The 15,639-nt window shown below is 31.7% G+C and overlaps 1 protein-coding gene across 1 annotated transcript in view; it reads left to right on the top strand.

Annotated features, from left to right (window-relative positions):
• Nucleotides 1–15,639, top strand: part of LOC124365448 (xanthine dehydrogenase 1-like) — a 48,055-nt gene that overhangs the window by 31,030 nt on the left and 1,386 nt on the right. The window contains exons 22-27 of the mRNA XM_046821430.1: nt 5,656–5,784; nt 6,608–6,738; nt 7,858–7,948; nt 12,346–12,507; nt 12,972–13,068; nt 14,522–14,632. Of these exons, the coding sequence (XP_046677386.1) occupies nt 5,656–5,784; nt 6,608–6,738; nt 7,858–7,948; nt 12,346–12,507; nt 12,972–13,068; nt 14,522–14,632 (721 nt within the window). The remainder of the gene's footprint in view (nt 1–5,655; nt 5,785–6,607; nt 6,739–7,857; nt 7,949–12,345; nt 12,508–12,971; nt 13,069–14,521; nt 14,633–15,639) is intronic.

Here is a 15,639-nt window from a genome sequence, read left to right as displayed (position 1 = left end):
AAAACAAACCAATTTACGACAAGGAACTGAATACTTTTAGTACAACGGTGATCGGCAATCCACAACATTTTCTTTTGTAGACGCCTTCAGATTTATGGCCTCATCTATCGAAAAACTTGCGAAACTCTCAAAAAGTCGATTTCAAACACAAAAATAATTTAATACATAATGAATTGAATAAAATACCAGAAATTCGACTAAACGATGAAGATGAAATATTAAACTTCTTTCAGTAAAAAGGCATATTTCCTTATGAATTTATCGATAATATTGAAAACTCAATCATACATAAGAACTGAAAATTCATGATTTTTAATCAATTTTGACAGATGAGAGCGTTTTAAAAAGAGTTTATCAGTATTATTTGTGTTTAGAACATATTGAAAGTGAAAAATATAGGCAATTACTCTGATTCATACAATGTTCAAGATGTTCTTTACTTAGTGATATTTTCTAAAATTTCAGATTGATTTGCTTAAATTGTTTTAAACTTGATCTAGTACATTATCCTATTGCTCCAAGTCCAGTATGGGCTGCGATGCTAAAATAAAAAAAAAATAAAAAATGAGCTTATTTTGAGACACGATAACAAAATGTATTTTATGATCGAGAAGGGTTTAGAGATTAGAGGTGGAATCTCATTGCATGAAGATATATTTAAAAGAAAATAACAAATAGTTGAAAGATTTTTATGAGACAATCTCTATGGTTGAGCTTTATCGCAAAAATTGCCGCACAACGAAACAAATGGGATGGACACAAAAACTGATACAAAAGAAGCATGAAAAGACACAATTTTTGAACTTTCGGAAATCAAAATTATGCGTATATCCTCGAAGAATATCTTGAATATTTACATGAAAGACATAGAAATGTACCTCTTGTTCCAGAAAATTATAAAAACAAGTTGTGTACAACCCTTCTAAACAAAACAGAGTATGTTTATTGTTCATTCGAGAAATTTGAAATACCAGAACAGGGGATGATTTTGAAACATGTTAATAGAATGGTGCATTTGAGATATGTTTACAATTTTTATACTACTTTTCCAATATTTATAAAAATTTTCATTGATTTATTTTAAGACCTTTGATTAAAAAGTTTGAGTTTGACTATATAAAATGGTAGATTATTTATGGTGGTTACAAAGAGATTTTACATAGATTTCCTGTAGACTCCGAAAGTGCATGAGGAACCTCATATCTAATTGTTTATATAAACACACAGGGTGTGCGAAAACTCTTTACTTACTATTTCAAGTATTATTCCTAAACAGACAACCAAACAAAATATCATATTGAATAGAACTCAACAATTAGTCAAATATCCGCCATTTTGTATTTTTCACACATTTTGAAAACGGCTTATAAGTTAAAATTTAGTTAGTGTTATAACCTAAAGTCTTGATTACATTAAAAATAATATGTTGTTCAGGAATAATACTTGAAACTGTTTGAGACTTTTTGGACACCATATATATATGAGTTCAATATATAAATTATTATATATATAAATCAGAATAGAACATTTCAGCTGATTATAAAAATTCATATGTTTACTTTTAATTCTTACATTATATACACTTTTTGTGCCTTTTTGAAAACCACAATAAAGTCGAAATATTAAAGGATTTATATGAAGTCTTTTTTTCTATTGTTTAAAGAAGCCTCTGAACATTTATTTTCTTCATCAAGCCTTTTGGTAAGTTAGACTTCTATCTCAAGCTTTTACTTTCAAAAAGTAATGGATAACCTAGACGAAAATTCATACTCAGCGATGAAACAATTTCAATATCACTCCTTAAAGATTGTTCTACTAAATTGCAAAATTATATTTTTAACTACTTGTTTACAACTTGATTTGGTTCCCAACGGCTTACAGCCCAAATTTCCTTTATTTAGTTTTCCACCACAACTTCGGAACGAGGTTAAAGTATTTGCTACGCATACTGGCAAACAATTAACTGAACTAAGTATTCAAATCTACAGACAGCTATCTACAGATCATGCAGTAAAATTGAGAATGTTGTATCAAGAACTTATTAATCAACCTGAGTTTACTTTAAAAATTAACGATTTACTCCTTGAAATACGAAGCGTGGTGGATAATAAAATGAACACCTTATCCAAAAAGCTTTTAAATCTCATCAGGTCTAAAAATTCTACTACTAATTGCTATAATGCGAATTCCAAAGACAACCCTGCCTTGTTGAATAAGCCATCCAAAGATCTAAGATCTCATTTTATTTATTTATTTATTTCAACGGGAGAAACCCAATACATCAAAAAATATACAATGAAAAATTTACAAGTGGTGGCTAACATGCATAAACTAATGAATGACTAGGAGCTACGTATTACTTACAAACAAGCACATAATTAATTGATATTAAAACAAAACATCCGTAAGTTACCAGTCAACAACAAATGAAAAATAAAATATTTAGAAGAAAAAAAAGATAACAGAATTAATATCTATGAAAGGATAACAATTTATATAAAAATCTGAAGTTATAGAAAACGAATAATAAATACATTTCCAAAGAATCAAAGCAGCGCATCTACATATATACATAGCCTACATACACACACACACACACACACACACACACACACACACACACACACACACACACACACACACACACACCACACACACACACACACACACACACACACACACACACACACACACACACACACACACACACACACACACACACACACACACACACACACACGTACACACACGTACACACACACACACACACACACACACACACACACAAATACACACACACTCATCTACCTAGAATACATTCATTCCATGATAAAAATATTGAGAATCCTATAACAAGAACCTCAAGTCAAAGTGAGGTTAGTAAATTGCCGTCCAATGTTGTAAACCTTTCGAAATATAATCTCAACGATGATGAAATTTCAATTTTAGAAAAGGGACTTACTTTTGCACCGACACCCAAATTCAACCACATGAATTTTGTGACAGACGCTCTTAGATTTGCTAGAAATTTACGACTTAAATTTCACTTTTCCCAACAACAGTCTACAATTAACAAGAATATAATACCAAATTCTGTATCAAAATTTCAATCAAAATCTGATTGGACTCCACCAAATCTGCCACCTGACCATCCCATCGAACAATTTGTTAACGTAATAATAGCGAATTTGGCTCAACCTGCATTTACTGATACCCTACAGAAAAAAGAAAATGTAACATTAAACGAACGAAGGGCTATTTCTTCCTTAAAACAAAACAAAAGTATAGTAATTTTACCTGCCGACAAAGGAGATTTTGTTGTCATTTTAGATATTAATGATTATGTATACGAAATTGAAAAACAACTACAAGACTTAACATTTTACAAACCAATTGATCAAGATCCAACTGCTAAATTCAACGATGAAATAAGAGAATACTTGTTGCAAGAAGGTCCCAAAGAAGACATCAATATGGAAACCCTTAATTTATTAGTCCCAAAAAAACCCCGAACACCGGTATTTTACATATTACCCAAAATTCACAAACCTTCAAGACCACCTCCAGGAAGACCCATTGTTTCCGGATACGGATCTCCAACCGAACGGATTTCAAGTTATGTGGATGAACTTTTACAACCCTTTGTCAAGAATTTGAACTCTTATGTGAAGAACACAGATCATTTTATCGAAAGGCTCCGTGAAATTAGGCAACCACTCCCAAATGACATTTTGTTAGTGAATATTGATGTACAATCACTATATACCAACATTCCACACAGTGAAGGTAAACAGTATGTAACTTCATTTTTAAACAATAGGCCAAGCAATTCTAAACCTAGCACAAATTTTATAGTTACTTTAATTAATATGATACTCACAATGAATAATTTTAAATTTAGAGATCAAAATTACCTACAAGTTAATGGTACAGCAATGGGAACTAGGATGGCACCTTCCTATGCAAACCTATTTATGGGTAAGCTCGAAGAGGATTTTCTGAAATCTCAGCCACACAAACCTCTCGTTTTGCTGAGATTTATAGATGATATTTTTGTGATCTGGGAACATGGTAAAACTTTATTGGAAACTTTTTTTAAAACAACTCAATTTATTTTCATTTTTAAAATTTACTTGGAATTTTTCTTCTAAAACTGTAACCTTTTTGGATTTAGACATTTTTATACAAAACGGCTATCTAAAGACAAATATTCATGTAAAGGAAACTAATACCATGCATTACCTACACTATAACAGTTGCCATCCTGTTCACATTAAAAAGTCCATACCAAAAAGCCTATCAATCCGAGCAAAAAAATTTATGTTCAAACAACTCGGATTACCACCATTATATAGAAACATTATCTAAAGCTTTTACTGCTAGGAACTACCCTACCAAGATTATTAGAAATCAAATTCACAAATCGAAAATAAATAACAACAGCAGCATGAACAAGAAAAATTATACAGATGATCCTAAATTTATTACGCAATATTTCCCGGGGCTACATAAAACTAACAATATATTAAAAACGGCCTACAACATTTTAGAATCATCGCCCTTGACAAATAGTTTGTTTTCAAAACCCCCGAGAATTATTTTTAGTAAATCTGAAGAACCTTCTGGTAAGACCTAAATTATTGCCTAACCAAATTCCAAATTCAGATGCTGATCAAAAGTTTTTAGGTTGCCATTCTTGCGAAGACAAGCGTTGTGCTACATGCAAAATTCTAAATTCTTCTAACACTTTTACAAGTAGCACAACTAATAAAACATATAAAATTTCAAATAACATTAACTGTAAATCGAAGAATGTAATCTATCAGTTGTCTTGTAAATTTTGTCCCAAGGACTATATTGGTTTAACGACAAATCCCTTACATATTAGGATGAATAACCATCGGTCTTCATCCAACAGACAAGACGACAAATTGGTTTCGCAACATGCATTGGCTCATAACGAAATATTTAATAATTGTTACACATTAAAAGGGATTTGTAAAGTACCAGAAGATTCTTCAAAAATTCAATTAGAAAATTTAGAACAAGCATATCAATTAGTCACTAAGTCAAAATTACCTTTTGAATTAAATAAGAAATGATCTGTTAAAATAGTCAAAATTAATCTAGCAAATCTAAAACAATGTATTGTCTATATTTAAATTTATTAATTTTATTAATTTTTTATGAATGTACAACTACAAAACTACCAAATTGTTAATATTTAATTTAATTTTATTCTGTTAGAACGCCTTTTTATATTATTAATCTAAATTTTAATTTAAATATAAAGCCCTTTTTAGTATAATATACCAAGGAGTTTATAAATTACACTATAAATCAGAATAGAACATTTCAGCTGATTATAAAAATTCATATGTTTACTTTTAATTCTTACATTATATACACTTTTTGTGCCTTTTTGAAAACGACAATAAAGTCGAAATATTAAAGGATATATATGGAGTCTTTTTCTTCTATTGTTTAAAGAAGCCTCTGAGCATTTATTTTCTTCATACAGTATATATATATATATATATATATATATATATATATATATATATATATATATATATATAGAATAAAATCACCATAGTGATAAAGTCTCCTACTCATGGAATAGAAGTACTATAAATGTGTTTATTGTTGCTCTAGGCTGCCCAGGTCTGTGCTTCAGCTTTCGGCATATCGCTGGAAAACGTAAAAGTGAAACCAACAGACATCATAACGTCTCCCAATGACGGATTTACGGGCGGTAGTTACACAAGTGAGAGTGTTTGCTACGTAAGTTGTTGTCTTTATTTTTATAGTAAGAAAACGTATTTTTGATATAAATAATACCAGTTTTTCCATAATTTAGAATTCATTAAAATTTACTACTGGAATAATACATTTCTTACCAATTTTATATGGGATTTTGATCTAAATGTGATTTTGGTCGATTTGTAAGATCATCACAGTGATGGCGTGTTGTAGGGTTAGTGCTTGGTTTCATTTCTGTTTACTTAGGATAATAATTTGAGGAAATCTTCCATTACACTTAGTTCTGGCCTTTGCACGGTTTGTAAGATCATCACAGTGATGGCGTGTTGTTGGGTTAGTGCTTGGTTTCATTTCTGTTTACTTAGGATAATAATTTGAGGAAATCTTCCATTACACTTAGTTCTGGCCTTTGCACGGTTTCCGGAGTAAGACCATATTCAAGATGGCAACTTTGACCTTCTGTAGATATTCCATATTACATCCACCAACAGTGAAGGAGTTCCTACTCCTCCAACAGTCACTATCCGTAGGAAACCATGTTACTCAAGTAATCCATGTCTCGTGTTTAAACTCCGATGTTTCGATTCAAAATCGACTGAAATGGCTTATCATGAAAGCATATGGCCAGTGTTCAAGAAAATGATTATTTTATTTGTAACTCTATACAAAAAATAGGCTGAAACGAGTAGTTCCTGGTACATTGAGAGATGAATCATTAGAACTTTGGCCTATTACATGAATGATAAAACGATGTTTTTGCGATAGTAAATTACGCAGACTGAACCTCTTTAAAGTGCACAGTCTAATAAATAATTATTACATTTTCGTTATTCTGATTGTGCAGGCAGTTGAGGAATGCTGCAGGAAGATCAGTAATAGGCTAGAACCTATACGAAAAGGGTTGATATCGCCCTCCTGGCCTGTACTGATACAAGCCGCCTATCAAGCTCAAATCAACCTCAGCGCTTCGTGCATGTAAGATATCATACTTGGAGCTATTTTTTAATTTTATTATTATTCAAAAACATGATTCATTTGCATCATATTCAACGAAAATATTTTTTGTAGCCGATATTGGGCTATACAGAAGCTTAAAGAATTTAAGGATAATCATTTAACTAATTTTTAAGAATAATGGTTAGACTATTTTAAACAGTTTACTCTCAGTATTACCATACCAGGCTGAGTAAACACTAAAAAATACTCATTTAACGAAATTGCAGTATCAATTATCCATCAAAGCAAATACAATTATCTATGAAGGTTCAAGATAACTAAAATTACATAAAAAACACACAAAAGCTGTTTTCTTCCGGAGTTGCTATTCAATTGTAGGAGTTCATGTATGTATAATACAATTGTATAATGCGAACAAAAGAAGAATTTGTTTAAAAACATATATTTTTCTGAAAGAATAGAAGGTCCAAACACCATAGGCTGCAGATCCGGAATAGGTCTAAATGAAATTTGGAATATTCTGGATTTTATTTCAAATAAGAAAGTAGACAATTTACTTTTTTTAAGCGTTCTTTATTATATTAAATATCACATAGGCTCATTATACTTTTATTTTTAAAAATGTCCCGAGATTTGGTAGTTTGTACTGGAAAGTGATTAATTACATGAGTTCACGTGTATCCACGCGATAAAAATTTCACAGACTTTTAATTTTTGTGCAAATGTTATCAATGAAGCACTGTTGCTTTTAGCACAGTTCTTGTTATATTCAGACATTTTTCGTGAAATTAACATTGACAATTTTGGTAATTTTGTAGTTTTTGAAAAAAAAACCTGTTTGTTTTGTTCAGCGGTTTGCAATGATAGCATATGCTTGAAATTACGACTTCATAACTTAAACGGTTATATAGAAAACATTATATTGCAAATACACATAGAGAAAAGTATACTTGCAGGATATGTATTTATTAAACCTTTTCCATTACTGTAATGAGTTCAACTATTTACCGAATTTAACACCCTATTTTAGAATAAAACCGTATAAAAAAATACAAGTACGAAAATTACATGGAGTTTATAGTCAAAATAAATATTGCTGAATTAGATACGTAAATTTCAATATACTCGTATCAACAGGTATTCGCCAATAAAAGACGCAAAAAGTTACTCAATTTTTGGAGCTACAGTGTTGGAAGTGGAACTTGATATTTTAACTGGAGAGCATAAGGTATGTTAAAGCAAAGGGTAAGTTTTATTTTTTGTGTGCAGTTATATTCTGAATTAATCAACCGCCCAATAAATTCCCCAATCAAGCCCAGTGGATAGTATGATCCATCTATACACTACTTACAATCATGACTTTGTTTGCAGAGTCAACCCAATCCCATGATGACATGTATTTGGTTGTAATCCCACATATCAAACTTAATATTCCTTATATGTGGTTGTATTTTTATAAAGAAAACTCACGCAAAATTTCAATTCTATACGTCAGTTTGTTGTAGAGATATACAGACATACAGATAGGGCAGAAGAGGAATGTTTTCAGACCCCCTAAGGAATAAGTTGTGCTAACGCTCGGATAATTATTATTATCATTATCATGTGTATTGATCATGTTATTATATCATATTATTATCATGTGTAGGTAGTAAACATTTATTTATTCAAAAATTGTATTACACTGCTTTAGGTACACATTTAATGCTTCTAGGTTGACGCATATATTAAAAAGTAAATTTGTTAGTTTAATTCAGGAACAAAAAAATACAACAGTGTTTAATAGTTTATATTTATGAAAAACATAAAAATAATATTTAATGATTTATTTTTATTTGTAATTTGTCGGGCTCACTAAGGCCGAGCATTAAAATAGTATTCGACTTCCCAAAAGTATTTTCTTTTTTTTACAATATTAAGGATCTCCTTTTAAGCCTTATTCTATCCGTCCTCATGGGCCACTGGCCTGTGCGAGGATCTTATCAAACAGAATAAGGGGGAGAGTCGATACAGTACAAGGTTGATGGTACTGATAAAAAGTGCAACGGTAACAAAGGGGATTTGAACCTGCGCTATCTCTAACTCAGACCCAAAGTCCAACGACTTAGACCGCTCGGCCATCGGCACTCCCAAAAGTTACTGAGAAGGAACGGTTGTAGGATGTGTATTTTTTTTTGCAGAGGGAGAACAGTAATATAAGTATTGAAGAATTGTATTGTAATGGTTTAGTTGTTTAAAATCTGATCGTATAACTTCAAGTTTCAATGAACATTTCTTAAATGTATGCAATGATGTGAACATCCATGGTACTATGTCATCTATGACTTTTATGTCTGGAATTGCATGTAACTCTGTATTTTTCTCGCCCCAGCCTCTTCCTATGAGTTTAGAAATGTAATTGGAGGTCTAAAATCTAGTTCAGCTAAAATCTAATGTAATTTTAATTTCCTATCAGTCTTCGAGATGGTTGCTGATCCACTTTCTTATTCCTTAGCACTTATGTTCGTAACTTTATCTCTCAGGGTACATTTCCCTCAAATTTAAAATGTGCCAAAGTTGGGACATTCTTTAAAAAACGTGATATATCTTCGGTTAACCAGTACAGATCTATTTCAATATTTCCTGCGCTGAGTAAAATATTTGAGCGTTTCACTCACAATAGACTCCTGAAACAGTTGTCATATACCCAATTCGGTTTTCTTAAAAAAAGTTCAGTCACTCATGCAATCGATGAACTCCTAAGGACTACACTTTCATATCTTGATGCAGGCAAAACACTGCTTGTATTTTTGTAATCGTATCCGTGCTTTTGATACCGTCAACCATCAGCGTCTTTTGGATAAGATTGGTGCCTCTTGAGTGGTTTCGTTCTAGTCTTGCTGGCAGTTCTTCAAATATTAATTGGTATAATAATTATTGTCAATAAAATCAGCAAGGGTAAATCTAGCTGTTTACCTGTAACAGTAGGTGTTGCCCAAGGTTCTATATTGACCTTATTTTACGTATTGTGTGTGTGTAAAATATATTTAAAAATCCATCGAGGGTGTCATTATACAACCGGAATAACCTAATGTCTTTGCAACTGATCCTTCTTTATCTTTAAAGTCTCGGCTCATGGTTTGTTACGAATGATTTATTTTTAACAACTAAAAACCAAAATAAAACATTACAGACCCAAAAGTAATAGGAGTGGTGAGGTTATTTTAGTTGATAGTAATCCTGTTGAGGAATGATAGGACTTTAAATTGACTCTTGTATTGGAACTTTGCATTGGTCAAAACATATTAATCATATATGTCAAAAGCTATATATTCATTGAGATATTTGTCCACATTTTTATGTAGGAAAACACTTGGATTAATTTATGTTTTATACCTTTATATTCTGATCGATATTTTGAGGAACGGCCTCAGTCTTTAAGCTAAAAAACTGTTTGATTGACTTGTGGCCTGGATAGTCGTGTCAGTTGTCGGGCAGTGTTCGCTATGAAAACCTTTTGACTTCTCCTTCACTGTATATATTTTTGCTGTCTCAATGTCATTGTTTACATTAAAAACCTATAAAACTGAACCTACATATAATCACCTGTATTCCACCAGAAATAGAGATCATTCCGCATGACGACATATTCAAAAGGTCCGTGTCATATATTAGTGCCAAAATATTCAATGCTCTTCCGAATAGTTTAAACACTTTTTCAACTGTCGCATCTTAAAAAATTTCCTTAGACTTGGCCATTAAATAATGCGAAATTGTCTTTAAATCTTAGTTATAATGTTATTGTTTTTATGGTAGCAATTAATATTTTAGGTAATGGTATTAATAACATATAATACTAATATAGAATACATAGTTCTGATGTTAACTAATAAAATATATTTAATGACTATGTTCTATGAATGTATATATCTTTGAACAATATATCTTTGCCTAAACCGTGACCCATACACAAGGCACAGGAAAATATGTAAGTTCCATTGTTTCTTACCACATTACCTACTATACTATCTTCATATCGCTCCTCATCTGTTCAAAATATTGCATCTTTTTATCGTCCTAAACCATCCCTACGTTGTCAAACACTCTTCCTCATGTACGTACCTATTCTACTTTTCCACCTACATGTTACCACCATCTTACCCCCATATTGATCCTAATCTGTTCCAAATATCACTTTATTTATCGTCCTAAACCATCCCTACGTTGTCAAACACTCTCATGTACGTGTCTATTCTACTTTTCCACCTACATGTTGCCACCATCTCACCCTCATATTGATCCTAATCTGTTCCAAATATCACTTTTTTATCGTCCTAAACCATCCCTACGTTGTCAAACACTCTCCCTCTTGTACGTACCTATTCTACCTTTCCACCTACATGTTACCACCATCTCACCCCCATATTGATCCTAATCTGTTCCAAATATCACTTTATTTATCGTCCTAAACCATCCCTACGTTGTCAAACACTCTCCCTCTTGTACGTACCTATTCTACCTTTCCACCTACATGTTACCACCATCTCACCCCCATATTGATCCTAATCTGTTCCAAATATCACTTTATTTATCGTCCTAAACCATCCCTACGTTGTCAAACACTCTCCCTCTTGTACGTACCTATTCTACCTTTCCACCTACATGTTACCACCATCTCACCCCCATATTGATCCTAATCTGTTCCAAATATCACTTTTTTATCGTCCTAAACCATCCCTACGTTGTCAAACACTCTCCCTCATGTACGTACCTATTCTACTTTTCCACCTACATGTTACCACCATCTCACTCCCATATTGATCCTAATCTGTTCCAAATATCACTTTTTTATCGTCCTAAACCATCCCTACGTTGTCAAACACTCTTCCTCATGTACGTACCTATTCTACTTTTCCACCTACATGTTACCACCATCTCACCCCCATATTGATCCTAATCTGTTCCAAATATCACTTTTTTATCGTCCTAAACCATCCCTACGTTGTCAAACACTCTTCCTCATGTACGTACCTATTCTACTTTTCCACCTACATGTTAACACCATCTTACCCCCATATTGATCCTAATCTGTTCCAAATATACCTTCTCCGTATCGTCCTCAGATAATTCCTACATTGTTGGAGCAAACTCTATCATGTATATAGATATCGTATATATATATATATCATGTATATGTATATGCCACCTCCATGCCGCCCTCCCCTGATATCGATTCTAGGTAATATCGCCTATCGGTATCGTCCTCAAATCATTTCTACATTGGTATAACAACAGTCAACATCTCTCATGTGTCCTCTTATATCTCATTTCTTACTATCCCTTTTTATCACTCCAACATCTCACTCTAATACTCCACATGGCTATCAGTCACCTCCTTTATTGCTCCAAGATAAACTCTCATAGATCCTTCGGTATTTTTAAACACTTTAAGATGAAATAATAATAACTATCGCGCATAATTTCTAAATAAATTATCTATCTCTTTGAAAGGAAATTGCCCCAAAGTAGCAGTTACATAGCCGTTTCGAATTCATTTCTGATGTAATGTAGTGATAGTGTTAGGAAATATATAAAAATGCAATAGTATTTTTAAAGAATTTATTCATGTAGTTTTTTGTTTAACAGTGTATTCGCGTCGACATTCTTGAAGATGCTGGCAAAAGCCTGAACCAATTTGTCGACATTGGTCAAGTTGAAGGTGCTTTTATCATGGGCCTAGGACACTGGACATCTGAGGAGTTGATCTATTGTCCTAGCACTGGCAGAATGTTAACAAACAGGACACTGGTACCTATTCAACGTTCTAAAACATAGCTATAAACACGAATATTATATATTTGCCTTTAAACAAATTAAAATGAGTCATTAGTAACTAACCTACTCGCAGAATGTATTAATTGTTCAAAAAATGTTAAACTAAACATTTACGAAATATATTTACTGTTATACATTGAAAGTAAAAACTAATGATAGTTCTGATAATCAGGTAACACGTGGCTACCCTAAAGTCTTCGAGATGAGAAATTATTTATACATAACCAATGTCAGTTTTGTTGGTTTACAGTAGTAATAACAAAACAAACCTGTCTAAAAAATTACATAGATGTCCAGCCATGTATTTTATATAATTTTAAAATGTTAAAAGAATATATGTAATAGAATAACCGTTTAAAGGCAGTAGAAAAAATTACTAAAATTTATACGGGTTTATGTTTAATTTAACAGAACGTTAAATATAAAAATTGTTTCAGAAATACGACATTCCATGTTCTAAGGATATACCGACCGATTTTAGAGTATATCTTTTGAAGAACTCTGACAACCCACTTGGGATTTTGAGAACAAAAGGTGAGTGTAAACAGATCAAATCAGTATTTTTTTTTTGCGAGGACGCACCTTGTTTTCGGTACTTCTTCTGGCTGTTCTAAAGTCGGTACGTGATTCGTGTTACAGTGAAGGTGTTTAAAATATATTCTGAAACTAAAGATGTATTGTAGTTTAATGAATATGTTCTATATGAGATGAAATTGTAAATAAAACATTGAGAACAATTTTTGCAATTTAACTGTTATAATTTAATTCTAGTACAATATCAAAATACTATATTTAACCAGGCAAATCTCTACTAATCAAGTCAGTCGTCTGGAATCTTTATAACATCCTGGCTCAGTAAATTTGAGAGACGGGTGTGAGCGACTTACATCAGCATTGCCTTGTGAATTAAATTGTTTAAACCTATTCTATTTAGTTCATAGTATTATTTTATTAAAAATATGATCGAGATTGCGTTATTTTCCACTTTGCACAAAGAATTAACTTTACGCACTTTACGGTGACGAACGTACCAAATCTCATTTATATAAGTACAATTGCGTTTTATAAGCTAAATCTTCTGCTGTGCTTAAAGGAGTTCTACGATTATCGGCCCTCGGGCTTGTGATATTTTATTCATCAATGACCTTCATTTTCAAGTGCCAGATGAAGGGATTAAGTTCTTTTTATTTAGAGATGATATCCTTTTATCACTAACATCTGATGGTTGGCCAGAACTTGAAGTAAAAGCTCATATACAATGAAAGATCTTACTTCAAGGGTTTCCTCAAAAGAGTCTTGCTATAAAGAATTACGGGAGAAATTCAATCGAATTTCATATTTCATATAGACTAAGACCCACTTTATATGGGACACAGTTAGTGTATAATTGTCCTAGGCTATTTTACTCTCCTAGGAATTCCTGAAAAACTGAAAGTAGTCTACATATGTTTGAGAGGCAGTTAAAAAGGATTGTTGTTGCAGGTTTACCTTTAAAGCGTTGATAATTTTTTACCTATACAAAATGAAAGTATATATATATATATATATATATATATATATATATATATATATAGTTATTTATATATAATGTATAAAAACATTTGTGACGAAGAGTTATTTTTCTTTCTTGTTATTAAAAGTAAAACATTTTCTTATCCTTTATGGTATTTAAACGAAATAAAGTATTTGTTTTTTTAAATAATATTACTTTACTACGTCGTAAAATATAATTTATTATATAAACTTTCATTCTGGTTTTTGTACGGTTTATAGACTATTAAAGGTACAGAAACTGTGTTTTAGTCGCACAATGAAGATCATTGTATAGAAATTCTTACACTGGTACTTACAATTGTTACTGCTACTTTAAATGAACATTGAGTAATGTTGCGATGTTATAGTGAATATTGCTAATTAAGGTCAACAATACCAATTTAGTAACAGTTTAAGTCCTGGTCCTAGTAGTGATGGCATGTCAATATTCCAGCGGTGGGTGAACCTCCTCTGTGTATGTCCAACTCTGTGATGTTCGCTCTGCGGCAGGCTCTCCGGTCTGCCCGCAAGGACATGGGGTTGCCAGACACTTGGTTAAAAATAGGTAAATTTTTACTTTAGATTTTGGTATTATACAAGACATATGTTACATGTAATCGACTATAAGAGTAGTTGTACCTAAGTATAAATAGTACCACTAAACTTCTTAAAAAATTAATCTTAATACATTTAGGGTATAAATTGTCTCTCTGAAAATCTAAATCCGAATTGTTTGTTTGATTGATTACTTCCATGTAATTATTGTTTTTTGTAAACTCAATATTTATATATAAAGTTAATAAACGTATCTATTCGTTTAGTGTAGAGTTATACAACGTCATATATAGTTCAATTTTATTCGTTTAATATTCTGACATGATTCTTTTATTATAGATGTATTATATTACATATTATGACATTTATATAGATTTAATCGTATATATTATATATTTTTGATGGGATTTTCAACGCACATCTCGTATTTCAATAATTAATGGCTATGGTTTTCTAGATTTACAGGAAGCATAAGACTCGGTAAAGAGAGACAAACTAATAAATAAACTAGAAGCTATTGAAGTTTGTTGAAGCACCCTTGTGTGGTTCTCAAACTACCCCACTGATATATTGCAATTTGTTTCTGTCTGTGGGTTGACTAGTGGATTCACTCTCAGCAGATGATGGATCAAAGTAATTGCTCATAAACCAATTTAATTTTTAATATATGTTAATAACATTTAGAAATCTTAAAGAATCTTTCTCTATTCAAGAATAGTTAACACATTTACATTCTATGCGTACAAATTAGCTGTATATGTAAGGTGATAACTTAAATTCTCTTACATTGGTAATTTAGGTTGTTAAGAGAGAAATTGGTGCCATAATTTATAGAAGTTTTCATTAAAGCTGATCCAAATTGTACGAAACCCACAAATATGTTCTTCAGAAATAAAATGGACTGGTGTGAATAAGAAAATGATTCAAAATAAAAACTGGATTTGGTTCCGCTAAGCACATCCTGTAATAAACTATCCCAAGTAAAACTAAGAGTAAAATACGGAAAGACTAAAAAAT

The sequence above is a fragment of the Homalodisca vitripennis genome, chromosome 6 (assembly GCF_021130785.1).
Source record: "Homalodisca vitripennis isolate AUS2020 chromosome 6, UT_GWSS_2.1, whole genome shotgun sequence".
Lineage (NCBI taxonomy): Eukaryota > Metazoa > Arthropoda > Insecta > Hemiptera > Cicadellidae > Homalodisca > Homalodisca vitripennis.
Note: the sequence above shows the minus strand (reverse complement) of the source record. Positions and strands in the feature narration are given on the sequence as shown.